This window comes from Oncorhynchus gorbuscha, linkage group LG09 (genome assembly GCF_021184085.1).
Source record: "Oncorhynchus gorbuscha isolate QuinsamMale2020 ecotype Even-year linkage group LG09, OgorEven_v1.0, whole genome shotgun sequence".
Classification (NCBI taxonomy): Eukaryota; Metazoa; Chordata; class Actinopteri; order Salmoniformes; family Salmonidae; genus Oncorhynchus; species Oncorhynchus gorbuscha.
Genome location: NC_060181.1, coordinates 61,320,471 through 61,348,421, shown reverse-complemented (window position 1 = coordinate 61,348,421; position 27,951 = coordinate 61,320,471). Strand labels below are relative to the sequence as shown.

General features: G+C 41.3%; 4 protein-coding genes across 11 annotated transcripts in view; 2 read left to right on the top strand and 2 right to left on the bottom strand.

Moving 5' to 3' along the window:
• The first annotated feature begins 24 nt into the window (after positions 1-24).
• On the top strand, positions 25-7,877 carry LOC124043892 (caspase-8-like). The gene is made up of 13 exons (XM_046362999.1): positions 25-182; positions 1,532-1,815; positions 2,057-2,162; positions 2,299-2,443; positions 2,536-2,609; positions 2,758-2,803; positions 4,295-4,353; positions 4,519-4,552; positions 4,666-4,761; positions 4,908-4,996; positions 6,239-6,359; positions 6,468-6,981; positions 7,125-7,877. Exons 2-13 carry the CDS (start codon positions 1,535-1,537, stop codon positions 7,294-7,296), a joined length of 1,737 nt encoding a protein of 578 aa, XP_046218955.1. The 5' UTR covers positions 25-182; positions 1,532-1,534; the 3' UTR covers positions 7,297-7,877.
• LOC124043893 (flagellum-associated coiled-coil domain-containing protein 1-like) lies at positions 7,849-16,617 on the bottom strand. Its single transcript, XM_046363000.1, has 9 exons — positions 16,114-16,617; positions 9,265-9,358; positions 9,117-9,178; positions 8,896-8,993; positions 8,728-8,780; positions 8,490-8,586; positions 8,290-8,393; positions 8,092-8,181; positions 7,849-7,990 (listed from the first exon to the last, which is right to left on the bottom strand). The coding sequence occupies exons 2-9, from the start codon at positions 9,337-9,339 to the stop codon at positions 7,901-7,903; spliced, it is 669 nt and encodes a 222-aa protein (XP_046218956.1). The 5' UTR covers positions 9,340-9,358; positions 16,114-16,617; the 3' UTR covers positions 7,849-7,900.
• A 1,953-nt stretch (positions 16,618-18,570) lies between these two features.
• Positions 18,571-23,607, top strand: LOC124042901 (interferon-inducible double-stranded RNA-dependent protein kinase activator A homolog). The gene is made up of 8 exons (XM_046361033.1): positions 18,571-18,766; positions 19,061-19,236; positions 19,395-19,476; positions 19,594-19,669; positions 21,053-21,170; positions 21,331-21,425; positions 21,524-21,686; positions 21,805-23,607. The coding sequence occupies exons 1-8, from the start codon at positions 18,708-18,710 to the stop codon at positions 21,960-21,962; spliced, it is 927 nt and encodes a 308-aa protein (XP_046216989.1). The 5' UTR covers positions 18,571-18,707; the 3' UTR covers positions 21,963-23,607.
• Positions 23,608-23,990: 383 nt separating this feature from the next.
• LOC124043890 (oxysterol-binding protein-related protein 6-like) overlaps positions 23,991-27,951 on the bottom strand; it is an 81,091-nt gene continuing 77,130 nt past the window's right edge. For all 8 annotated transcript variants that reach the window (XM_046362991.1, XM_046362998.1, XM_046362997.1 and 5 more), the window contains 3 exons: positions 27,795-27,921; positions 27,307-27,429; positions 23,991-27,079 (listed from right to left, as the gene is read on the bottom strand). In XM_046362991.1, the coding sequence (XP_046218947.1) occupies positions 26,971-27,079; positions 27,307-27,429; positions 27,795-27,921 (359 nt within the window). In that variant the 3' untranslated portion in view covers positions 23,991-26,970. The remainder of the gene's footprint in view (positions 27,080-27,306; positions 27,430-27,794; positions 27,922-27,951) is intronic.

The window sequence follows — 27,951 nt, the reverse complement described above, 5'->3', positions numbered from 1 at the left end:
GTATCCTATGAAATTGGCGTGAGGAAAGCTCGAAGTACTGTACTGACTTCACGCCACTTGTAACGAAACCTCCCGGTACTTTCAAGGAAATAAAATGACTTGTAGTTGTTATCGGGAAGAAGACAGGATCTTTGGAAAAAATTGATATTCCTGTTGTTTATGTTACCTCTCCAAAAGTACAGGTAGGCCTGTTTGGACTTGAAATATCAGGACGCACATTTACACTTCGAACGTATTATTCCTAGCCGAGGAACGCTCAACTCCGTCCTTCAGCTATACTTTCACCAAACTTGTTCTTGGGTGGGGCATTTGTTCTAATTAAACAGTAAAACAATGGTATTATACCCTGTATAGCCTTTTTGGACAGTGTGCTATTTTTTTTATTGGACAGAGTGTATGGCTTGTTATGGGTGAATTAATGTAGATTTGTCATGGTTTCTCATTCTCAACTTTACGTTTATAATAGTCTAATGAAACAGGGTCGATTTCCGTGCTTATAAACCCAGGGTCCTTACAATAGTGTGGGCTAAATCCGGGTGTACACACTATATGACTTTCAGAATCCTAACATCGCTCAGCCTATCACATTAGACGCATTTCATGTCACTAAACGATGTGGCACAGACGGCGGTCACACACTGCAAGATATTTGACTTGGTCGTGCGGATTGTTGATACCACGCTATCTCGCAAAAAAACATTGTTTGTGCACTTCAGAGCTGTAACGAATCGACGCGTTGGTTAATTAAAGGCAAGTACAAAGTGCAGACGCCTACTAGTAGTAGTCATCGCTCCGGTTTGTGAGTCTACACCTTCTTGGTGACGCGAAACAACGTCATCATCTCACTGGTTTCTTCTCTGGCGAGCTCGCATTGGCTGTCGCTGATCACCGTTCTCAAAACTTGTCAGGGCACATCACAAGAACATTGCAGATTGTGTGCTGTTAAAATAAAACGTTTGAAAATACCGGGAAATCTGGGATTCCTGAAAGACGAGATCGGTACCCCTCGGACTGCGTCTCTGAGCCGCTCACATTAAACCAGCTTCGGTGACGGCCGCGCGCCCAGATTAGGCAATGACATGGGGGGTTTTGTCTCCGATTTAAAAAAACTTCTATGGGACAGCTAAATCGGGGCCAAAAACGCGTAGTGTACACCCGGTTTAAGAGACGTATTACTGTTTGACATAATTATGTGAGCATAATCTTCTAGTGTGTTAAGTATGAGCTCTTCTATAGAATATACATGTTTTGCCCCCCATGGTTTCCTCTCTGATTTTTATGCGGGTGGAAATTGAAAATTAGACAATTAAAAAAAATAATTATGCTGGGACAAACTAGAAAATTCACTGAGGCCCCTAGGGGTCCCCATCCCCCTGACAGTTGCTGCACTAGATGGCTATCTAATTGATTACTCACCTGGGCTAATTGATATTTTCAACTGACATTATATTAATACCATGTACAGAGATTGTAAAATCACAATATGTATTTATAGATATCAAACATAGCAATCATATTGGTATTTCGACAGGAGATGGATTTCCAAAGGCTGCTGTTGCAGGTGGAACAAGCCCTGAGCAGTGAAGAAGTAGAAGCACTTGCATTTCTTTGTACAGATTTACTGGGTAAAGACCTGAACTCAGTGACCACAGCTAGTAAACTCTTCTCTATGCTGACGGACCAAGAACTGTTATCCCCTGATCAACCTTGCTTGCTTGCTGACCTACTACTCACCATCCAGCGGCACAGCTTGATGCGAGGCCTTGGCCTCAACAACCAGCTACCAACAACCAGTAGACACATCTCTCCTTATAGGTGAATATATAGGCCACATTTACTATAACCTCATCCCCAGGCTTAGTGTTGTCGGAAGTGGCTGGGAATTAAATGATTACTACATCTGAATCCATACACCTCCCCCCACAATTGAATACAGACAAAGACAACTACCCACTCATGACACGAATATAAACCCACGTTGTGTTACAGTTGATCACTCCATATACTGTGATGTTCTCTGAAAAGTGAATGACACATTGTATCTAACCATCTGCAGAAAAATGCTGTATGACCTGTCAGAGAACATCACTCGAGATGAGTTGCGGGGGATCAAGTTCTTGTTGAGTAATGAACTCCCTCGTAGAAAACTGGAGGACAACCTGGTGAGTATGTCAGAACAGTCTAAAATGTCATATGTGTTGTCCAGAGTAGGGCAGTAACCTTTGACAGTATTTTGTGCAATTTAGTGCTTATCTTGATGGACCAACTGACGTTACACATTTTGCTTTATTCTTTCAGACGACCTTGCAATTATTCCTGGAAATGGAGAAAATGGATATTTTGAGCATCGTAAAACTAAAGACTCTTGAAAGAATTATTGAAAGTGTCTGCCCCGTGTTGAAACAAAAAATAAAAAAGTATAAGACACAGAATTCCTTATCTGGTAAATCACTTATATGCTGAACAATCCAATCCCTTGCCTGTCAATGATTTAGAACGGGGATATGACTGAGATGTTTTATGCTATTCAATCAGGGCCAGGAACTCAAGAGACAGGGATGGGACAGTTAAGACCAAGATCTGTGTCTGAAGCTCATGCAGGAATCCAGGTAACATACAATGCTCGTCAGCACTCCTTTTTTATTTCTTACATCTTGATATACAGTTCTCATGGACATATTTCAGTTCATATCTTGATAAGCTACTACAGTATAATCCTCACAGACTCTCATGCCTGTTTTATTTGCTTTCCTTCAGGCTGCCTCCATGCTTCCAAAGCGGCCTGTCTCTTGTGAACTATCAGGTAGATAGGAGCTGTCACTATCCACTGGGCCCAAACTGGTTGAATCAACATTGAATCACCTCCTACTAGAGAGTTGATCTTCAGCTGTTCATTTGGTCTCCCATCCAGGGTTTTAACCAAGCCCTGCTTTTATATTTGTTACTGATTACTATTCATGTGCTATCTTGAGAATGATTTTCAGTGACCTCTTAAAAACGAAATATATTCACTTTTGCTATCAAAGTCATTCCAAAAGGTAGGTTTAACAGAGCAAATGAAATGGGACCATACTTTATCAGACATATATCATCAATGATGCTATTCAGGACTATATAGCATTAACAAAGTCATCAACAGCTATTGTTTCAATTCAACCCAGAATTCAACAACAAAAATAGACAATACATATGTTGGATTCACGTCTCAATCTCAACCGAAAATCAAAATGAAAGAGTAGGTCTAAGTCAAACTTTAAATGCACTGTAAATAAAGTACATTTCATTTGATTTAGTTATATTCTTTAACTTTGATTATAGGTTGAGATGGAGACGGGAATCTAACATATACATTATTGATTTGTAGACCAGATGGAATTTGTTGACCATCAAACAAAATTCAATATCACTTTTGCAATACAGTCAATAGCCTATTAACTTGTCGACAAGTTAACAAATGATGTTGGATCTCCAACTAAACCAAAAAAAGTTAAAGAATGGGATTAAGCCAGTGGCTCTAATGAAACTATCCAAGCATTAAATGTTGATATTTGGTTGCGTGGTCAACCAAACACAATTCAATATTCATTTTGTAATACAGTAAATTGCCGAAAGTAAAAAATATCTTACAAACTAATGTAACAGTATTTATTCAACCTTAAAATGAGTAACACATCCATGGCCACATTTTGAGGTTACTGTAACTATAAATGTCTTCTTATGGAATCACATTAAGCGTGCATGTTCAAGATAGCATGAATAGGTCGTCGCAGGTCTGTGGAGATCTTCACAATTGCTGTAATAATCTGTGCAGAATCATGAACAACATCGATCACTTGCACTATGTACTTTTAATGTTATCTCAATTACAATCCAATTCATTTGTTTGTGCTATTAGATAAAGCACAGTGATAACATATCAAGTTGTGTAAATACAAAATATGTGACATTGTATTCCCATTTGAACTTTGTTTAGCTTTTTAATGGTTGAAAGCATGGTGATAACACATTTAGATGACAACTAAACCATAAATCAGATGTTGTTTTCCCATTGGAATTTGGTTGTGCTTTTAGCTTTGGGAATTTAACACATTTCTGGCAGTCTTTTTGACTGGGCGAATAAAGGTTGAAATCTCATTGATCAACGTCTCAACCAAATATTACCAAAATGTCCACGTTGAAATGACACAATCTGCCCAGTGGGTACTGTCAATGTCAAATCTTCTTCACTATGTTATGACATGCTCACCTTCCATTTCCTGTTTGTCTTACACATTCCATTTTCTTTTTGTCTTAGTTGAACAGTATGGCCATTCTCCCCCCACTTACTTCTCGTGTTCACAGCCTTCAGCCAAGGTAAGTGTCTAATGTTCAGTCCAGGTTTTGGGGCCACACTTATTTGCTGCATTGGAGCATACAGCATACATCAACAGGAACACCCCGCCAGTCTTCACATCAGAGGCCATGGCCATCCCTCATGTCTGTGTAGTAACTTGTCATTACCTCTTCTTCCATTTACAGGTATCCTCTCTGAATCGATCTGACACCTCTCTGGGTAAGTCCCACACTGAACATGCAGTGCCACCCTCTACCTTTGTTCTCTGTTTTGGAGTACAGTACAGAACTCACATGACCTTTTTGTGTCATCTTGGTCTATCCACACAACAGATGTTCGGAGAGTCTCATATTCGATGGATGCAGGACTTTCACATGGGCTGAGTCTCCTAAGTACCAATGGGGACAACTGTGCTGCTCCCATTAAAGGTCAATTGAGAATCTGTAATGACAATCTGCAAAAGGGGCCTGCTGACTCTTCCCTTTTCCACACACTCTGTTGGCTCATTGGCCTCACTGTTTGTTAGCTGTATCATTGATGCATTCTTACCTGATCCATGTCTTCTCTCATATAGAGTATCATCATGTTTCATCCACATCCTCATGTGGAGACAATAAGAACTTTGGCCCAGCAGATCCTCAGAGAGGAAACACCAAAAGAGAGGTTTCTCTTATAATGATCTTTTTAAAGGAGCGTTGACAAAGTCATGTCAGTGCCTGTTTTTACTGAAAGCGGATTCTAATGTATGGATTATTTTAGGTACACTAGTTGTTTCTGGGATTATGGATTTGTATATGACGAAAGTATTCAGACCCCTTGACTTTTTCCAGATTTTGTTACGTTACAGCCTTATTCTAAAATTGATGAAATTGTGTTTTTCCCCTCATCAATCTACACACAATACCCCATAATGACAAAGCAAAAACTGTTTTTTCAATTTTTTTTGCAAATATATATATATAAAAAAGCTGAAGAATCACATTTTGTAGTACTTTGTTGAAGCATCTTTGGAAGCGAGTACAGCCTCAAGTCTTCTTGGGTTTGACGCTACAAGCTTGGCACACCTGTATTTGGGGAGTTTCTCCCACTCTTCTCTGCAGATCCTCTCAAGCTCTGTCAGGTTGGATGGGGAGTGTCGCTGCACAGCTATTTTCAGGTCTCTCCAGAGATGTTTGATCCGGTTCAAGTCCAGGCTCTGGCTGGGCCACTGAAGGACATTCAGAGACTTGGAAGGTGAACCTTCGCCCCAGTCGAAGTTCCTGGTCACCTCCCTGACCAAGGCCCTTCTCCCCCGATTGCTCAATTTGGCCGGGCGGCCAGCTGTAGGAAGAATCTTGGTGGTTCCAAACTTCTTCCATTTAAGAACGATGGAGGCCACTGTGTTCTTGGGGACGTTCAATGTTCCAGACATTTTTTGGTACCCTACCCCAGATCTGTGCCTCGACACCATCCTGTCTCGGAGCTCTACGGACAATTCCTTCGACCTCATGGCTTGGTTTTTGCTCTGACATGAACTGTCAACTGTGGGACCTTTAATAGACAGGTGTGTGCCTTTCCAAATCATGTCCAATCAATTGAATTCACCACAGGTGGACTCCAGTCAAGTTGTAGAAACATCTCAAGGATAATAAATGGAAACAGGATGGACCTGAGCTCAATTTCAAGTCTCATAGCAAAGGGTCTGAATACTTATGGGAACATGGTATTTCTGTTTTTATGTTTAATATATTTGCAAACATTTCTAAAACCCTGTTTTTGCTTCATCATTATGGGGTATTGTGTGTAGATTGATGAGAAAACTGTTTTATTTAATATACCGACTGTAACGTAACAAAATGTGGAAAAAGTCAAAGTCAAGGGGTCTGAAGATTTTCCGAATGCTCTACATGTGTTTTCTTTCTGTAGGAACTGGGAGAATATTCTATGACAGGAAAAAAGAGAGGTTTCTGTCTGATCATTAACAACTGCGACTTTAGAAATTCCCCTCTACTGTTAAAAGAAAGAGCGGGAACACACATTGACAAAAGTAAGATCATCTTCACTTGTAATACTTACTATACTGAAATACTTCCAATACCTGTATGTGGGTTGCTTTTGAAGAACCAGGGCTCAACCACAACCACTTGTGTTTTAGAGAGTTTGGTGAGTGTGTTCAAGTGGCTGGGCTTTGAGACACAGACTGAGCCAGACTGCAGTCGGGAGAAGATACTGTCTCTACTTACGGAGCTGCGCAACCGGGATCACAGCCAGATGGACTGCCTGGTGTGCTGCGTTCTGAGCCACGGCCTAGAGGGAGGTGTTTACGGGGTGGACGGGCTGGAGGTCAGTGTCAGGGAGCTCACAGAGCCCTTCTCTGGACTGGAGTGCAGCTCGCTGAGGGACAAGCCCAAGCTGTTCTTCATCCAGGCCTGTCAGGGCAACAAGGACCAAAAGCAAGTGTTCATCCAGTCTGATGGCCCAGCACCAAGCTCTACTACCTCCAGCTCTATCTGCACTGATGCAGTGGTACACAGAGACTCCATTCCCACTGATGCTGACTTCCTTCTGGGCATGGCCACTGTCCCTCACTTTGCCTCTTTTAGAGACAAGAGGCAGGGCACTTGGTTCATCCAGTCGTTGTGCCAGAACCTCATCAACTTGGTGCCCAGGTTAGTGCTCAGAAATATGCTTGGTCTCTCTGTTGTTAGATTCTGCCATCAGTACACAGTGAAATATGACGTACAGATGTGAGCGTATTGTTGGTAAATTAATATCATGTTTGATTTCCTCTCATTTTTCTCTCTCTGTCCAGTGGGTATGACTTGCTGTCCATCCTGACCAAGGTGAATGATGACGTCAGCAGGAAGACAAATGGCATTAAGAAGCAGATGCCCCAGCCTGCATACTCGCTCAGAAAGAGGGTGGTCTTTCCCATTCCCAAAGAACCACCTCCCAGACTATGTGAGCCACAAGCATTGGCTTGAGAACACTAGAGCATATTTCTTTAATGGTCGTCACCTTTCCCATCTATTCAGGGTACTGATTCAGAAACTAGTTGAGTGGACTCTCACCGACGATATTAATCCATGGGGAAAAGACTAGTACTTGAATAGCACTGCCCTAGACTGAGAGACTGTCTCCACACTCCTGTCTACACTGCACACCTCAGGGATCCCTCAAGTATAAACTGCTGTGTTTTTCCAAAACTGAATGTTAACTGTTTTTACACCTTATATAAAAAATGAAATTCAGTATAAATATATCCAAAGAACTGTAAATAGAACATTTCAGGGATTTTTAAAAGGGTGTTTTTAAATGTTGTAGAGAAAAAGCAAGAACAACCGAAGAGCACTTAATATGCAACGTTTTTTTCTAAATGGTCAATTTCTTACTCCTTTGCACATTGACTTCCTAAATGAATACAAAATAACATTTTCAATCAATATAGATCATTTTGTTGTTGCTGCTGTTTCAATACATCAGTGTACTCCTTGACACCACATGTCATACAACACATTTAAGACACATTCTATGACAGAAGAATAAAAAATAATGGTCAAACATGTATTGGTGTGGTCATGAGTTGCACTATGGCTCTGTTGGTTCTTGCGTGATGCATGACATGCGTCTTGGTCCAAGCTGGCTTGGGTTTTTCCCGAAGTCTGACATACGACAGGTCTGTCACAACAACAAGATAGCCATCACTAGCAGGTTTGAACAGAAACTTCAGTGACAGTTTCTCTGAATGAAGAGGATACATAAGAGTATCAGTAGCTTACCACAATATCCAGTTGCTCTTGTGTCTGGTGATAAGCTGTTCTCAACAAACTGATGGTTACATCCTTCTCTGTCAGCTCACCAGCTAGTACCTAGAAAGCCACACACGCTCAGTGACTTCAGAGGTAAACTATCCCATTGTCCGAACCACCTATAAGTCAAATTCAGGTTAACATTGGTAGCGACAATCCTCCTCTGACCTGTATCTCCTCCTCAAACCTGGCCTGGAGTTCTGCCATTTCTGCCTCAAAGGCCTTTCTTTGGTTATCCTTTTCCTGCTCACTTTTGTTCAGCTGCTCACGTGCTGTCAGTGATGAGAAATATACCATTTCTAAATGTCAACACTGAAACTGAGGAGCTGTATAATCACTCTACTTTGCACAATTGTTAATAACCTCACAATGCATCAGTTGGTCCATGAGATGCCTTTCCTGCTCCTCTTTCCAGCTGTTCTCCTTCCTTAGCCAGCTGCTACGCATCTCCTCAAATATACTGTCCTAGAGCAGTAGGGAAAAAAACACTATTTTAATTTTCAATAAATAAATCAACCTTTTTTTTGCAGTGCATTTCACTGAAGAAATGTGAAACACTAAGTTCTGACTGGTGCCATCTGGCAACAGGTGGCAAGGCTAATTCACCTTGTATGTGCGGAAGGAGCTTTTGAGGAAGTCATACTCTTTCTCCAGCAGGGCTGTGAGGGTTGACAAGCAAAGAAAGGGTGAGAGTGACAGGGACAGGGACAGGTTGAAGAGACAGTGTTAGTTAAACTGTTAGGCTGCCACAAGTCATTGTTTCCTGTTTAATACCACATCTCTCCTCTGCACAGCCCTTCTCCCCCTCCAGAGTCTTGGTATGGAGGGTCACTAAAGCACTGATCTCTGATCTGTGGGCCTGCATTAGCTGCCTGTAAGTCAGAGGGAAGTGGTGACTGGGAATCACCTCTTTGTCAAAGGACCTTATTCCAATTTGACAGTCTAGCATGAAAGGACGCCACCTCTGCTAGCTGTGTGGGGCATAAAGTACCTACTCTATCTCCTGTTGTTGCTGCTGCCTAACTCTCTCAGCTCTCCGCTCTGCTTCGTCCAACAGCTGTGAAACAGAGACATGATGAAGTTAGAAGGAGTCAGAGGTCCCCTTTAGATGACCATGTTGGAGAAACTATCTAGATATCTCACCGCACGGCAGCTGTGCTGGTGGGACCGCCGTTCATCCTTTAGGAGGTCTGTCAGTTTCCCCATCTGCTCCTGCATGTCCTGCAAAAAACCCTGCCTAGCGAACACAAAGGCAATAAGCCAAGCATGTAAAAGGCCAATAACTCTGTAATCCAGAAGAGCAGATTTCATGCACAGAATGTTACGATCCATGTGAAACTACCCAAATCAACTATATCAGTGGTGTTTGAATGAGTTCTGTGCTTTGAGTGACATATCATACTGACAACTGACTAAATACAGGGAAAATTAAAAACTCACATGTTCATAGTTTGGGAAATGCAGCAGCCCACTAGGCCTGAGGACTACACTGTGCAAGTTATCAGGTTTTTGCTGGGATTCTAATATGAGGTCATAGTTAACTTCTAGGTTCTCACAAACTTTACTCTTCCAGTAATCTCTGTTAATCGAGAAGTCAAATATTTCTCCGTCTATACACAGAATCTGCCCATTGGAGATTACTGTTCCAGAATTTGAGAAAAAAAATCATTTCTGGGAATGAATCAAGCTTTACGCATCCCTAAAGTCACTAGACACATAAGCATGTTGCAGACCGACCAAGTGGGAAAGCAATCATAGGGCGCGCACGGGCACATGTTTAATATATACTGTAATACTACTAGCCACCTAGCAATTTTATGAAGTTGGCTTTAGCTAGCCAAGATTGGGAACCAATCTCACAACTAGATACACTACAAAAGTATGTGGGCACCTGCTTGTCGAACATCATGGGCATTAATACAGAGTTGGTTCATTCTTTAATGCTATAACAGCCTCCACTCTTCTGGGAAGGCTTTTCACTAGATGTTGGAACATTGCTGTGGAGACTTGCTTCCATTCAGCCACAAGAGCATTATTGAGGTCGGATACTGATGTTGGGCGATTAGGCCTGGCTCAAAGTCGGCATTCCAAATCATCCCAAATGTGTTCGATGAGGTTGAGGTCAGGGCTCTGTGCAGGCCAGTAAAGTTCTTCCACACCGATCTCGACAAACCAGTTCTGTATGGACCTCACTTTTTCTGCACTGGGGCATTGTCATGCTGAAACAGGAAAGGGCCTTCTCCAAACTGTTGCCACAAAGTTGGAAGCACAGAATCATCTAGAATGTCATTGTATGCTGTAGTGTTAAGATTTCCCTTCACTGGAACTAAGGGCCCTAGCCCGAAAAATGACAAACAGCCCCAGACCATTATTCCTCCTCCATCAAACTTTACAGTTGGCACTATGCAGTCGGGCAGTAAACATTCTCCTGGCTTCCGCCAAACCCAGATTCGTCAGTCGGACTGCCAGATGGTGAAGCGTGATTCATCACTCCAGAGAATGTGTTTCCACTGCTCTAGAGTCCAATGGTGGCAAGCTTTACACCACTCCAGCCGACACTTGGCATTGTGCATGGTGATCTTAGCCTTGTGTGCAGCTGCTTGGCCACGGAAACCAATTTCCTGAAGCTTCATGAAACAGTTATTGTGCTGACGTTGCTTCCAGAGGCAGTTTGGTACTTGTAAGTGTTGCAACCGAGGACAGGAGATTTGTACGCACTTCAGCACTCTACGGTCCCATTCTGTGAGCTTGTGTGGCCTACTACTTTGCGGCTGAGCCATTGTTTCTCCTAGACAATTCCACTTCACAATAACAGCCCTTACAGTCGACTGGGGCACGAAATGACTTGTTGGAAAGGTTGCATCCTATGACGATGCCACGTTGAAAGTCACTGAGCTCTTCAGTAAGGCCAATGTTTGTCTATGGAGATTGCATGGCTGTGTGCTCGACTTTATGCACTTGTCAGCAACAGTGGTGGCTGAAATAGTCGAATCCACTCATTTGAAGGGGTGTCCACATACTTCTGTATATATAGTGTACCAAGAAGCCATTTCAGGCCATCAGCGAAGAGTAGCTAGCTTGTCTAACTATCTTAGCTGGCATGCCTGCTGGCAAGGTTGGTAGACTTTAGAGAAGCAAGTCATTTCTAAATGTACTGAATAAAGCGCAAATCATTATCCACAGATGACCTCGATAGTCCAGCGTCCCATTGTGACATAGCTAAGACCACCATTCACGGGAGACGCACAGCCCAAATGAGCGCCTTCCCACAATTCCCAACCAACTGGTCTCTTTGTTATTTTAAATGTGTTGACAGTTGGAGAAATTGCTTGAGCTGTGCTGAAATTTCAAAAAGTATGAAAGCCAACGGTCAAATACTCTAGAACACTGCTGTGCGTACACGTACACCTTTGGTACTCTGATAGACCCTTAAGACTCACATCCCTTTCAATCTTTTACCCAGATTTTAGGAGATGTAGAGAAGCATATTTAGTTCCTTTAAAAAAAATAACCACCAGTCAGGAGGATACAGACAGCGCTAGAGGTATGCTTAGATATGCAGAAAAATGTACTTACAGTATTAAGCATAGTAATTATGGCTCTAGATTGCAAGAAAAATGTGTTTCAGGAGTGTTAGAAATGTAAAATTCTCCAACAATTATCCACCCCCCAGCCATTGCCATCCAAACAAATTTTGGGGGCGCATGACGCTTGTGAAAGAAATCCTATGAACCTGTTTAATCAGCACAACAACACTAAATTAAAACAATGATACTGTAGGACTCCGTATATATATATATATATTTTAAATAAATAACACACTGGGCACACCACGTTATTTCATTGATAACCGAGCAAAATTTGGTTGAAACATTGATCAATGAGATTGCAACTTATATTCACCCACTCAAACAGACAGCCAAATGTTAGTTGCATTTCCATTTTATCACTATGATTTCAACCGTCTAAATGCATAACCAAATTCCAATGGAAAAACAATGTCTCATTTTTGGTTTAGTTGTCACCCAAATGTCTATCCCTGCACTTTCAACCATTTAGGGCTCCCGAGTGGCACAGCGGTCTCAGTGCTAGAGGCGTCACTACAAACCCTGGTTCGATCCCGGGCTGTATCACAACAGGCCGTGATTGGGAGTCCCATATGGCAGCACACAATAGGCCCAGTGTTGTATGGGATAGGGGAGGGTTTGGCCGGGGTAGGCCGTCATTGTAAAATAAGAATTTGTTCTTAAATAAAACATGTTTTTAAAAGCAAATCAAATCAAAAATGTATTTGTCACATGCTTCATGAACAACATGTTTAGACTAACAGTGAAATTCGAATGTTCCCTTCCCAACAATACGGAAATATATAGAATTTTTCAAAGCAAAAAAAAGCACAGCAAAGTAAAAATGGGATACAATGTCAGATATTTTGTTTATTTATAAAACAGATGAATGTGTTACTTCATCGAATAGCAGAACCAAATTAACTGGATTACAGTTAAGATTACAATAAAAGTACAGGACCTCCCGAGTGGTGCAGCGGTCTAAGGCACTGCATCTCAGTGCTAGAGGTGTCACCACATACCCAGGATCGATCCCAGGCTGTGTCGCAGCAGGCCACGACCGGGAGACCCATGAGGCGGCGCACAATTGGCCCATTGTCGTCAGGGTTAAGTGCGTTTAGCCGGATGGGATGTCCATGTCCCACCGTGCTCTAGCGACTCATAGTGGCGGGCCGGGGGGCATGCACGCTGACGACGGCTGCCAGTTGTATGGTGTTTCCTCTGACACATTGGTGCGGCGGGCTTCTGGGTGAAGCGAGCAGTGCGGCTCGACAAGGCCATGTTTTGAAGGACGCATGGCTCTCGAACTTTGCCTCTCCCGAGTCCGTATGGGACAAGATGGTAACTACCAATAGGATATTGGGGAGAAAAATGTGTAAAAAAGAGATTACAATAAAAGTACATAGTGCAATTGATCAATGTTGTTCATGATTCTGCACAGATTATTACAGCAATTGTGAAGATCTCCACAGACCTGCGATGACCTATTCATGCTATCTTGAACATGCCCGCTTTATATGACTATATAAGAGAAAATGTATAGCTACAGTAACGTCAAAATATGTCCATTGCTGTGTTACTCATTTTAACTTTAGGCTATCTACTATATTACAAAAGTAGTAATGAATTGTGTTTGGTTGTTGCAACCAAATATTAACATTTAAAGAAGATGTACAAGTACATTAGGAAAGTATTCAGACCCGTTGACTTTTTCCACATTTTGTTACGTTACAGGCTTACTCAAAAATGGATTAAATAAAAATCCTCATCAATCTACACACAATACCCCATAATGATAAAGCAAAAGGTTTTTCAAAATGTTTGCAAATGTATTCAAATAAAAAAACAGAAATACCTTATTTACATAAGCATTCAGACCTTTTGTTTATGAGACTCGAAATTGAGCTCAGGTGCATCCTGTTTCCATTGACCATCCTTGAGATGTTTCTACAACTTGATTGGAGTCCACCTGTAAATTCAATTGATTAGACATGATTTGTAAAGGCACATACCTGTCTAAATAATATCCCACAGTTAACAGTGCATGTCAGAGCAAAAACCAAGCCATGAGGTCGAGGGAATTGTCCGCAGAGCTCTGACACAGGATTTTGACGAGGAACAGATCTGGGGAAGGGTTCCAAAATATTTATGTAGCATTGAAGGTCCCCAAGAACACAGTGGCCTCCATCATTCTTAAATAAAAGAGGTTTGGAACCACCAAGACTCTTCCTAAAGATGGCCGCCTGGCCAAACTGAGCAATTGGGGGAGAAGGGCCTTGATATGGGAGGTGACAAAGCACCCGATGGTCACTCAGACAGAGTTTGAGTTCTTCTGTGGAGATGAGAGAACATTCCAGAAGGACAACCATCTCTGCAGCACTCCACCAATCAGGCCTTTATGGTAGAGTGGCCAGATGGAGCCACTCCTCAGTAAAAGGCACATGACAGCCCGCTTGGAGTTTGCCAAAAGGCACCTGAATGCCAAGCGTCACGTCTGGAGGAAATCTGGCACGATTCCTACGGTGAAGCCTGGTGGTGGTAGCATCATGCTGTGGGGATGTATGGCAGTCCTTGTTTGGCAGTCTCCCAATCCTTTCAGTGGCAAGGACTGGGAGACAAGTCAGGATTGAGGGAAAGATCAACGGAGCAAAGTACAGAGAGATCCTTGATGAAAACCTTCTCCAGAGCGCTCAGGACCTCAGACTGGGGTGACGGTTCACCTTCCATCAAGACAACGACCCTAAGCACACAGCCAAGACAACGCAGGAGTGGATTTGGATGAAGTCTCCGAATGTCTTCGAATAGCCCAGCCAGAGCCCGGAACTGAACCCGATCAAAAATCTCTGGAGAGACCCGAAAATAGCTGTGCAGCGACACTCTCCATCCAACCCGACAGAGCTTGAGAGGTTCTGCAGAGAAGAATGGGAGAAACTCCCAAAGTACAGGTGTGCCAAGCTCGTTGTGTCATACCCAAGAAGACTTGAGGCTGTAATCGCTTCCAAAGGTGCTTCAACAAATACTGAGTAAAGGGTCTGAATACTTATGTAAATGTGATACATTTAATACATTTGCAAAAATACCTGTTTTTGCTTTGTTATCATGGGTTATTGTGTGTGTGAGTAGAACAATTTCATCCATTTTAGAATAAGGCTTTAACGTAACAAAATGTGGAAAAAGTCAAGTGGTCTGAAAACTTTCTGAATGCGCTGTATCTACTGCTTGGATATTTCCATCTGAGACACTGGCTTAATCACATTTTTTAAACTTTTATTTTTGGTAGAGTTGGAGACATTAATCCAACATATCAATTGTTGACTTGTCAACAAGTTTCATAGGCTATTTATTGTATTTAAATTGTATTTCAAAAGTTACTGAATTATGTTTGGTTGTCAACACAACCAAATATCAACATTTGAAGGAGATGTTTCTGTCGTTTGGATCTGTGCCACTGACTTAGTCTGGCTTCATTCCAGTTTGGCGACAAATTGATAATTGATATGTTGGATTAACGCCTTCATCTCAACCAAAAATCCAAGTTAAAGGACACGACTAAATCAAATCAAGCTTTAAATGCACTTTAAATAAAGTTTTATTTGACTTAGTCCTATTCTTTAACTTTGATTTTTTATTTGAGATGAAGACGTGAATCCAACATGTCAATCATTAATTTGAAGACAAACTGGAATTAAAGCCAGACTAAGTCGGTGGCACAGATGTAACTCTCCAGGCAGAAAATACATCTCCTTGCGTTGACCACCAAACACAATTCAATATCACTAAATATCAACAACCAGAGCTTGAAACCCTAGGCCTATTGTATTGTCTATTTATTTTGTTGAATTGAAACAATAGCTGTTGATGACTTTGTTAATGCTATATAGCCCTGAATAGCATCATTGATGATATATGTCTGATAAAGTATGGTCCCATTTGATTTGCTCTGTTAAACCTAACTTTTTGGAATGGCTTTGATAGCAACAGTGAATCTATTTCGTTTTTAAGTGGAGATCTGTCAACAATCATTGATAATATTCAGTGACAAATATCATAGCTAGGCTTGGTTAAAACCCTGGATAGGAGACCGAATGGTAGCTGTAGATAGATCCAACTCTCCAGTCGGATGGTGCTGCCCAACCTATTATTTTTTCTTCTGATAGTGGATATAAGGTTGAATATCTGGCCTTGTTTCAAAGGTACAAATTCAACATAGAGGTTTATGTTGAAATTTGGTTACCATGATGACATCATGCTGTTGACATTTCACCCTTAAAACAAGTTGTTCAAACAGTTTTTCAAATCCAATGTATTTTCCATGTAGATTCCATATCACAACACTTTGACATACTACGTTGGGAAAGCTGAATTCTCTTGCTAGAAAATGTCATTTCTAACGCTCCTCATTAAACCAGTAGATGCCAGTATTCACCTATTTTCTGACGTCCAAACGGGTTCCGTGGGACGTCCCAATGCTGAAGTCACCCCAATGACGTTGACATTTCAAACGGTTAAGGTAACACTTACGAGAAAAGGTTGCACTATACCTGCAGTATGCTACAAATACTGCGTCCAAAATACCAGTCGACTGCAGTTTCAAACTTCAATGTTTTTTTAAAAGGGAACGGTACGGGGTTAGGTTTGGAGCAGCATTTCCCAAATTCGGTCCTGGTGACCCTAAGGGTTGCACATTTTCTTTTTTGACCTAGCACTACACAGTTGATTCAAATAATCAAAGCTTGATAATGAGTTCATTATTTAAATCAGCTGTGTAGTGCTAAACCAAAACGTACACCACTTGGGGTCCCAAGGACTGCGTTAGGGAAGCGCTGGGTTAGGGTTTACGGTAGGGACGTCCGAAGAATTCCGTAAAGCACTAACTATTATCTGAAATCCAACTCATATATTCACAATATCCCATTTTCAATAAACAACAACTGCGGAAAATAATATTTATTTGACCTGGTGAACCGGATGTTGTTGATCAGTTGTCAAATGATCAAATCGGATTAGTGTCATGGGAGGATCCAACACTAGCTGGTTCCTATCCACATTAAGGCTTCCGGTTTCCGGTTTTTGCCTTCAATATAAAAGTTTGCGGTAAAATGTGTATGATAAGAAAAAATAGTTTTTTCCCCCAGCTTTGCATAGTGCATAATTTCAAAAGTATGTGAAAAAAAATTAAAAACATTGTATAACGACATGGTGTAAAAATCTAAACTAAAGAGAATTACTACTTTATATACAATAAAGATTATAGTGGAGCTTAAGTAAATGAATGTCAAGAACATAATAGGTAATAAGTAATTTTTTAAAAATAAATCATTATTTTGATTGTATGATTCTTGTTTATTTACTGGTGCTATTGTTCAAGGATGCAATTTTTAAATGTAATGTTTCAGAAAAGTATTTTTGTTGTATTGCACAAACAAATTGCACCATACAGGAAAAGAAAATGATCATGTGTCCATAAAACCAGGGTTCAGTCTACTCACTATAGTCCCTAGAATACAAATCAGATGAGTTTGAACAAAAAGCTAGGTCATGGGAAGTGTTGGACTTTTACGGAGTGTTGCTGGTCTTTTACGCCGTCCATCACATTGGCCACAATGCAAATCACTGTATATGGAATACATAGACTTTATAGGGCAAAATCTTAAATCAAATCAAATGTTATTTGTCACATGCGCCGAATACAGCAGAGAGAACAGGCTGGAGTCTTTGACAATTTTTCGGGCCGTCCTCTGAAACGCCTGCTATAGAGGTCCTTGATGGCAGGAAGCTTGGCCCCAGTGATGTATTGGACCATATGCACTACCCTCTGTAGTGCCTTGCGGTCGGAGGCCGAGCAGTTGCCATACCAGGCAGTGATGCAACCAGTCAGGATGCTCTCATTGGTGCAGCTGTAGAACCCACGCCAAATATAGTCTCCTGAGGGGGGAACAGGCTTTGTCGTGCCCTCTTCACGACTGTTTTGGTGTGTTTGGACCATAACCATCTCTGACCTCCTCCCTATAGGCTGTCTCATCGTTGTCGGTGATCAGGCCTACCACTGTTGCATCACCGGCAAACTTAATGATGGTGTTGGGAGTCGTGCCTGGCCATGCAGTCTTGAGTAAACATGAAGTACAGGGGGGGGGGGGGCTGAGCACGCACCCCTGAGGGGCTCCCGTGTTGAGGATCAGTATGGCGGATGTGCTGTTACCTACCCTTACAGGAGTGGAGTAAAAGGCCAGCAACACCCTGTATTATTCATAACCCCATGAAATGACACCATACATACATTCTACTGCCCCTACTGAGTATTCCCGTACAATACTTTTACTGCGGCACCTAGAAGAATTCTTGCTCTATAACGCTTCAAACACAGACAGCGTTGTGGCGCAAAATAGTATGCAGCATAATCTGGATGTGTATGCAACACAAGTTCAACATTCACCTTCTGCTACCATTTCTGTCAGGCCGTCTACACATACAGTTTGACGCATACGTTCGATAAATCCAATTCATGCACCACACCAAACGCACTACAACGCAATGCTGCAAGGCAAACACTTTGTTTCATCAGAAACACCTGTCATTCTGGTGTACCAAAATACAATTACACTGTCGGTGTGTTCGAAGCGAAAGCCAATATGTATTTCATATACAATGATTTGCATTGGGCACATTATTTTATTTTATTTATTTTATCTTGGAACATATTTTAAAACCAATATTTAATGCAAATATCACTTAAATATGAACAAATATGAATAATTGTTAATGTGTATATAATTATTTATCAGATATTATGAATAAATACAGGTTATTGACATGTTTATACTATTACGTGAGGGACTTTTATTTGGAACATTTCCCGAAATTCCGTAACCCGAAGGTACTTGTTTAATGTTGCTGACGAGACGTTGATTCAAATCGGCAACCCCCCCATCCAGCTAATTTCGCCGGTTTCTGCAGGAGATAAATTACATTTGTACAACAATATATTAACGTTACACACGAAATTGTTTACTAACGTTAGCCATGTCTCAAGACGGATTTCAACCTACACTAATAAGGACCACGCACAATAACAACACGAGGTCTGTCATGCTACTAGCTAGCTCTAGCTAGCCAACGTTACATTCGATTTGTTTCCATCCAAGCATTTGATGCTCGTTAACTAACCAGCCAATTAGCTAGTTAGCAATATTCTCACTATCAAATATATTTATAACTAACCCCTTTAGCAGGCTAGCAACATTTTTGCAAAAAATATTATGAGGGCTTCATTCAGTACCATCATTTGTCAGTCAATAATACCAACAAAAAAACTTATATTTCTATTGAATCAAATGCAGTGACACTAATGACTGTTAATCATGCTTTCTACGCAGCATGAGTATTCAACAAACTCAGGCACCGTGTCCTGGTAAAACGCCAATACAAATTCTGCATGAATACGGAACCAAAATTGGTAACCTTCCCGTGTATGTGATGGAAAAGGCTGAAGGGGAGGCACACCAACCCAGCTTCATCTTTAACGTGACAATAGGCGATGTGTCCTGCACAGGTGAGCCATCTTGTGAAGTATGTAAATTAGGCGCTATTTAGCTATAGGATTATGGGGGATTGATATTAACAACATGGTCTTCAAAGTTATATCCCCATGTTCGCCTCATCCTCAGTACTTTCTATGATACCGTGAGTAATCATTCTGTTATGTCCCAGGTCAAGGATCCAGTAAAAAAGCTGCCAAACACCAGGCCGCTGAGTCTGCCCTGAACCTTCTGGAAATAGATGCTGGGACACCGTGAGTGAACATGTACAATTTCTAAAATGAGCATTTATGACAACAAGTTGCGTTTGCAACCATTCTAGTCAGATAACCTCATTATTAACTTCTTACATCTGATATCCCCTCCTGCAGCCTTCACATAAAGACGGAGAGTAACGGCATCCCAGCAGAGCCCAACGATCAACCCAACTCAGTGGGGATTCTGCAGGTGTCTTTGTTATTGTCCTTCAATGACCTTCAATTGTGTTTTTGTAAAACAATAGGGCGGTGTACTGTTTCAGGGCTGTAATCATAGTAACACATTTATGTTGGCATTGAGCATCTTCAAGGTGACATGAGAAAAGTCCATATGATTATGAATAGATGGGTTGTTTTCACGTCTTTCTTAATATGTACACTATATATACAAAAGTATGTGGACATCCCTTCAAATTTGTGGATTTAGCTGTTTCAGCCATCCGTTGCTGACAGGTGTATAAAATCAAGCACACAGCCATGCAATCTCCATAGAGATACATTTGCAGTAGAATGGCCTTACTGAAAATCTCAGGGACTTTCAACGTGGCACCTTCATAGGATGCCACCTTTTCAACAAGTCAGTTCGTCAAATTTCTGCCAAGCGAGAGCTGCAAAGGTCAAATGTAAGTGCTGTTATTGTGAAGTGGACACATCTAGGAGAAACAGCGGTTCAGCTGCGAAGTGGTAGGCTACACAAGCTCACAGAATGGGACCGCCAAGTGCTAAAGTGGGTAGTGTGTTAAAATAGTCTGTCCTCGGTTGCAAACTGCCTCTGGAAGCAACATCAGCAGAAAAACTGTTCACTGTGAGCTTCATGAAATGAATTTCCATGGCCGAACTGCCGCTCACAAGCCTAAGTTCACCATGCGCAGTGCCAAGCGTCGGCTGGAGTGGTGTATTGCTCACTGCCATTGGACTCTGGAGCAGTGGAAACACGTTCTCTGGAGTGATGAATCACACTTCACCATCTGGCAGTCCGACTGACAAATCTGGGTTTGGCGGATGCCAGGAGAATGCTACCCGCTCCAATTTACAGTGCCAACTGTAAAGTTTGGTGGAGGAGGAATAGTGGTCTGGGGCTGTTACGGATCTTAACACTACAGCATACAATGACATTCTAGATGATTATGTGCTTCCAACATTTTGGCAACTGTTTCAGGAAGGCCCTTTCCTGTTTCATCATGACAATGCCCCCGTGCACAAAGTGAAGTCCATACACGAATGGTTTGTTGAGATCGGTGTGGAAAAACTTGACTGGCCTGCACAGAGCCCTGACCTTAACCCCATAGAACACCTTTGGGATAAATTGGAACCCCGACTGTGAGCCAGGCCTAATCGCTCAACATCAGTGCTCGACCACTAATGCTCTTGTGGCTGAATGGAAGGAAGTCTCTGCAGCAATGTTCCAACATCTAGTGGAAAGCCTTCCCAGAAGAGTGGAGGCTGTTATAGCAGCAAAGGGAGGACTAACTCCATATTAATGCCCACGATTTTGGAATGAAATGTTCGACGAGCAGTAGTCCACATACTTTTGGTCATGTAGTGTATGTTTCCTATGTATTCCTCCCAAAAGGAGCTGGCACTGCAGCGGGGATGGCGCCTCCCTGAATACACTGTTCTCATGGAGGCGGGCCCACCTCACAAGAGAGAGTTCACTGTTACCTGCAGAATGGAGTCACTGACAGAGACGGGTATGGTGGCTCCACGGTTGTTCTTTCTGAATGCTTTATCATTTTAAAAGTAGAACGTGTTTAAATACTTTACCAATGCAAAAACACAATGCTTATGTTCTTTCAAATGCAAAGTGTTCAGTTGTCAATTATAAGTATGTCATCCACGTGTATCCGATAGCAATGGGAAATTCCAAGAAGGTGGCCAAAAAGGCAGCTGCGGAGAAGATGGTGGCTAAACTTCAGAATCTGTCTGGCTGTCCTGAAATCACATGGGTATGTTGAATGTTTCCTCTCATTTGGCCTCCTTGGTAAAACATATTTAGGGCGTTTAGAATGAATGTAATGAGTGATCTTTGACCAACTCTTTCCAGACCCCGAAGCCCAGTGTCCGTCTGGAGAACTTGCGTAACTCCTCTGCAGAGAAGATGTCTCTCCTGAGAAGGAACCCACTCAGCATTCCCAACACCGACTATATCCAGATGATGCTGGAGCTGTCCAATGAGCAAGGCTTCGAAGTCACATACTTTGACATTGGTAAGGAGCTATTTCTTCCTTTTGCTGATCATAGATGTTAACTTTGTGTTTTCAAGAATAGCTCAACGGGGGCATATTCCAAGTGTATTGTAGAGTGTGTTTGTGATGTGTTTGATAGATGAGCTGACTGTGAACGGGCAGTACCAGTGCCTGGCAGAGCTGTCCACCTCACCTGTCACCGTATGCCACGGCACGGGCATCTCCTGCGGCAACGCACACAATGACGCCGCACACAGCGCACTTCAGTACATCAAGATCATGGCTTCTATCAAATGAACGACCCTAGTAAACGTCACAACTGTTTCACCTGCAGAACATATTTAAGAAATTGAGGAGGAAAAAACCCATTTAATCACAACTGAAATGTGTAGCTATCTTCCATCTACCATTATGTTTTCACTCTTTACCCGTGTTTACTCCGTATGAAATTGGTGGATATTGAAGGCAGTATCAATAGGAATCATGCGATTCAGACAAAACATTCCAGTTGTTGTTTTTATAACAGTGACAGTCAACACTGTTCATCACCTATGGTTTCTGTCAGATATTGAAGTTACTTTGAGAAGATCAGCGCAAAAAACCGAATCTAATCCCATGGGGGTTATGTAGGGTTATGTACAGTAGAAAAACAAGGACAAGGGAATAGAATGGACACTAGTCTTGGAACGGCTTTGCTGCCAAAATGTCGACATATCGAAAATAGTCTCCAATTTATCCCAATCATTTATCGAATGATACACAATTTAAAACTGTATTGCACTGAACAAAATTAGTGATGCAAACTGGTTGAATTTAACGTAATGTTATAGGTTCCCAAAATAATGAAGCCGATTGAGGGCCTATTGGATAAACTATGTAGGAACAAACACAATATATTCACAATACATTAATTTCACATTTTGTATTTGGTTTGATCTTCTAAACGATCTCTGCTTTATTTAATTGGTTATTTCTCTCTGCCAAGATTCAATTACATGACGGAAATCATTTTCCATAGCAATATTAACCCCTATTTTCCAATCGGCTCATTAAAAAAAGAGTCCATTATCATTTTGTTTGATTTTAGAGTAAAGGTTTTGAGCTTTGGTTGGTTTAAGACCATATTACTGTTTTTGTTTTTTTGTATTCGGTTTTATTCAGTCACAGGGAGAAGGACTGGTGTTTTTCGACTACCACCACATGTATTTACAAAGAACACTAATATTAAGCAGGTTTTTGTTTACAGTGACTTTATCTCCCAACAATTATCATTATAAACATCTGCTCAACTAGAAAGTTACATTTAGCTTGTTTAGGTGAAATTGTGCTGGATATAAAACCACATGTCTTTATGAACACATTTCGTTTTGTAAAATGTATCTTTTTTAAGTTAATGGTAGCAAGATGGCATTCTCGGAAACATCTGGACAACTCCTGACTTAGACTTCAAGACCAAGACTGCCATTATCGTCTCTTCATGCTACAAATGAGCAAGAGCCAATAATTGCAATCTTGGTAGCTTTGATGTTGATGACTAAGCAGGTAGGTGCCCTGTTGTGTATGGTGACGTCATCTTGCTCAGTCTGCCTGTAATGTTGTAGCTAGCCTAGTTATGTCAGCTGTATATGAAAGTCATGCTGCTGTGTGTGTTTTGAAGATTTTGAGTTTGTGTCGGCCTTCACACCGAGTCTTGCGAAATGTTTGCTGCCGATTACGGAGGATTTTTACATCCAAATTCCACCCTGTCCCGAGTTACTGTCACAGAGCCGAGACTGGGCGGTTTAATCACACATTCGTTTCCTTTTATCAAGGTGTATTGTAAATCGTCTCAATGTGTTGGCGGACTCATCCCAAGCGTGTGCTGTGTACCTGACCATATTAATACATATTTATTACATGTGAAGTGTGACAGACATGTTAAATAAATCTACCTGACATTGGCCTCATCCTACATTTATTTGACCTTTGACCCCCCCCCCCATTTTAAACCAGTGCTGTAGAATGACCTATATAAACATGATTGCAGGGGAGATGGTAATAATTCAGTCCTCTAGTCTCTTGGTCTGGGTCAACATGGTAGCGGCAGAGCTGACAGGAAAAACAACTAAATAATCAAGGGAGTCCCAAAATATTATCTCAACCCGGTGCAAGAATTCCTTCACTTGTCTTTGATTCACTGGCAAAGGCCCACACAGGCCTTTACTGCCATCTACTGTGCAGGAGTACGATGGTGTTAATACACTTAGATACTTACCATGACACTACTATACCTAATGCATGGCTGGATTTGGTAAACAGTGATAAGCAGTTTGTCACAGACGCCACTGAGTTTTATGTATTTTTATTAGAACAAGCACTATGTAGCAGCAGTGTACAGTGGTCATGGAAAGATATGTACTTTGACAATTGCACTTTAGAAGGTACCCATTAGAAAATAGATAGAATTCAGCTGACACAGTGCGTAGTGGTACAAGTCAGTCCAAAATTCAAAAGAAAAAGCCCAATTGAGAAAATAAAATATTTCGTAAGGCATTTGCAACATTCATTGGCAGGCTATGTCATTTAAACATGCAGATATAAACATTGTAACTGATGAATTACTCAGGTCTAGCTGTTCTACTCTGATGAAACAAGTCTCTTATTTTTTCCTGGTCTCTCTGAAAACAATGTATTAATCTAGAACTAAAACTTTACAAAGTACATTATCCTCAAATGTCCTTATGAACAAAGTACTGGTGTTAGAGTGGATGGTGTAGCCTTTGCATAAGTCTAATCCAAAAGAGATAGGAATATTCCGCTGTTTACATGTAGTGCACTGCCAATAACAGTGATCACAAATGAGTGGGGGTGACTGCACAGAAAATAAGGAATTTCTAGATTATTTATGGGTAATGTCAATTGAGTGTGACCACAGTCTCCCATTCTCCCTCCCTCTTAACAAGATCTGACAACTACATTCCCTCCTTGGTGGAATGTAACACATTCGGAACATCTTCATTCCCCGACTGTCGTTATTTAGTACATAATACTCTGTGGGGAAAGTAGTTTATTGGATTTTAAATGGTTTTCTTATCTGGCTTGTATGGGGTTTCTTATCAGTATTGTGTGAGAGGCGTTAATAAAAATGTATTAAGGCACAGCAAGTGTAATTGACACTGACAAACAATTGATTTCTGAATACATATCTATAATTTTTTTGGATCTAATCTGCAGTACTGCACAGGATAGTGCACACAAAATAATAGTTTTCTTTACAATTGAACGTTTAAATTCTACATATTTCTAACATAAAACCACTTTTCCTGTTTCGATTTCAGGCTTCATTCTGGACAAAACAATTCAAAGAACAAATAAATATAATCTCAATGTAAAAATGTTGTTCACTACAGATTCTGTGGTAATGTAACAAATGTCACCATTGTGTATTGACTTCAACACACAGTGACAGAGGGAGGGGAACATCAAATATACATTAAAGCTGAAATGTTTGGCAGTAAAAGATCTAAACTGTTTCAATTGTATTGGTGTAAAGGATAAACTCTAGGAACTGGACACATGTTTAAAGGATATTCAAATATAATAGCATTAGCTGTGTCGTAACTACCTAATTAAAACCACAGAACTTGAACAAGTTTATTTTTATTTATTAAAATGTTGGTCTTTGGCTTTAACATCCACATTCTGCCATTTGCAAAAGCAGAAAGTTCTGAACATTCTAAAACAACGTAATAAAAGTTGTTTGACTTACTCAAGCCCTTGGCCTCTACATAACAGATTTCCACATACATATGAATTCATGTAAAGTGTTTTCAAAGAACTGACAGTAGGTGGCTCTAGTGTTTCATAAAACACTAATTGTATAAGTGGGGGTAGTCTGGTGTAGTTGTGACGGTCGAATGGTCATGAGTCATGTGGTTCCCAGTAGAGGACACATTGACCTCTATACTGCCACAGGAGGACTCCACTTTCACTATGACATTTCAGTTAGTGGCTTGGTCGGGAAAGTAATGCGAGACCGGACTTGAGTGAAACGGAAATACATTTGACGAGCCCACTGGCTCCCTCACTATATATGGACAGAATCAAAGATGATTCGTGTAACCATGTATCCAGATAAGTGACCAGGTTTTAAATTGATTCCTCAGAAGGTTATGGCACAAGGCCAACCGTTCTGGGTAGGAATCTCTTCAGATCATCATGAGACGTCCTGAGTGTTACTATTACACATGTCCTTTCAGTTATACTACAGGCTAAACTGCAAACAGCAAAAAACACAGAAATTGTAGTACAGGAAATTAAAGAACATTACAATTATATTTATAATGACTTCTTAAAACTTGTATTTTTTAACTTAAACTATTAAAACTAGTTTGAATGTGAGCTGTATAAGGGAAAGATGTAGTCTATACACGTGGTTTGCAATAACAGTTGTGGTGAGTGACATGAAGGGTCAAAAAGGAAGTTGTTTCTCAGGTCAGTGCTTACGCATCAGCAGTTGGGCTTGTAATGATGCTCCTCTTCCAGGCAAACTGGGACTAAAAGTCTCCGCTCAAGGGGTTTTGTCTTTTGGAGTTGCTGAGGAAACCACTCAGGATACAGCAACATCCATCAATACCAGTGACTAAAACAAATGAACTGCAAAAACAAAAATGTGTCCCAAGAGAGAATACAGCTATGATACAGATTCAACTAATACAAAAAGGCCGATCCAAAAATAAGAGCAATCTTGCCAATATTGTATAATAGTTACATTTTCACTAAATTCTATGAGTTGACGATATTTTTGCAAAAATATCAGACTTTTTTCAATTTTATTTTTGTTATAGTCTATATAGCATATGCCAATGAAAGCTGCACTCTAAACATGCATGATACATACAGTAATAGGTCATCAAAAGCCTAATCCAAACACTAGTCTAAATCAAACTGCTTTCAGAACTCAAGTGGGTTTCACTAAAAGCTTTAAAAATGTGTGGTGTGGGATAGGTGACTTTTTAAGGCAAGGACATCCTCTGAAGTCAAAACAGCTTAGGATAGATCTACGTGGTAAGATTGTTGCCCTGACAACCCAGCTCTGCAGCAAGCTCAATGGGGGGGGGGTCCAAGAGGATATTTGGATGGGTGACTGGTTGGCTGCAGTGCCAAACAGGGTGACGGATGGTCCAACTCATCTCTCAGCTCTGAAGTATTTTGTATTCTTCCACACTGTCATCTTGTCAATGAGAGGTTCATTTGAAAACCGTATTGTGCATAGGAAAAAGCCTCTGTCAGCGGTGATGATATGGTCTGTATAGCGATCCATATGCTACCATAGATTAGGGTTTTCCATGTTGATGAAGCCGGGGGATTTGCGAAGCTCCCAGTAGGTGTTGTTAGTGACCCAGCGCTCCCTATGATTGGCATCAACCACTTTCCTGGGAGTAAAGAGACGGGCAATCAATGAAATCGTCAGGGAGTTAAATGTCATGAGTGGAATGGATAACGACAACTCGGCCACACAAGTGTAGGAGGAACAGCCAGAATGTATTGCTGTCAATCTTGGGGATCCATTCCCCAATCTACCCCTCGTTCTTCCCCCATTAAGATAGCCCAGCTTATACTTTACGTCATTGTTAAATGACCCTCTGGCCTCTGTACTTACTTGAAGAAGCGTGGCTCGTGCTTTATGTCATTCTCCTCTTGCCACTTTCTTCTGGTGCGTTGCAGGTCTTCGATACGCTGCTTCTCTGAGGCAGCCATTTCCACATTGCCCTCTTCCAGGTGCCTAATGTAGAGAAACAACATTACTATGACTCAAATACACTGTCAAGTGTCAATCAGCAGAGAAATACACAAAGCTTATCGACATATTTACCCGTACAAATACTATTTGACCGATGTCTTACTTCTGATTTCAAAACTCGTTTTTAAGCCCTTTTTATAGCTTCACAAATCAATTCTGAAAATGTAGATCAGAGTAAAGCTGCAATGGTTCACTCGTCCAGTACAGTCAGATCTGCACGATAATGCTACTGTACCACGTTCTCTCAGCAGGTGGCAGCAGTAGCACACAGTGCATTTCTCATTCCGTCTGGGCATTTACAACAACCTTCACAGTAGCTGGAAGTGTGACGGCTGTCTTGACTCTACCTCTGATCGGGTCTGAAGCGGGCATCTGTGGGTGGTAGCAGATCTTGCATCTCAGGGCAAAGCTCATTGAGCTCAATGGCAAACCTGGTGAAGCCATAATACAGCTCGTAATCGGTGGGCATGGAGCCTGAGGGAAGAACACAAGAATCAAGAATCC

Coding starts and splice junctions, on each gene's coding strand:
- LOC124043892 (XM_046362999.1), top strand. CDS start 1,535: ATGGATTTCCAAAGGCTGCTGTTGCAGGTGGAACAAGCCCTGAGCAGT. Junction 2,610..2,757: donor AAGCTCATGCAGGAATCCAG/GTAACATACAAT, acceptor GCTTTCCTTCAG/GCTGCCTCCATGCTTCCAAA. Junction 4,354..4,518: donor GTTCACAGCCTTCAGCCAAG/GTAAGTGTCTAA, acceptor TTCCATTTACAG/GTATCCTCTCTGAATCGATC.
- LOC124043893 (XM_046363000.1), bottom strand. CDS start 9,339: ATGCAGGAGCAGATGGGGAAACTGACAGACCTCCTAAAGGATGAACGG. Junction 8,587..8,727: donor GCTCCTTCCGCACATACAAG/GTGAATTAGCCT, acceptor CTACTGCTCTAG/GACAGTATATTTGAGGAGAT. Junction 8,394..8,489: donor CATGGACCAACTGATGCATT/GTGAGGTTATTA, acceptor CATCACTGACAG/CACGTGAGCAGCTGAACAAA.
- LOC124042901 (XM_046361033.1), top strand. CDS start 18,708: ATGTCTCAAGACGGATTTCAACCTACACTAATAAGGACCACGCACAAT. Junction 18,767..19,060: donor ACGCACAATAACAACACGAG/GTCTGTCATGCT, acceptor CTTTCTACGCAG/CATGAGTATTCAACAAACTC. Junction 21,426..21,523: donor GCTGTCCTGAAATCACATGG/GTATGTTGAATG, acceptor AACTCTTTCCAG/ACCCCGAAGCCCAGTGTCCG.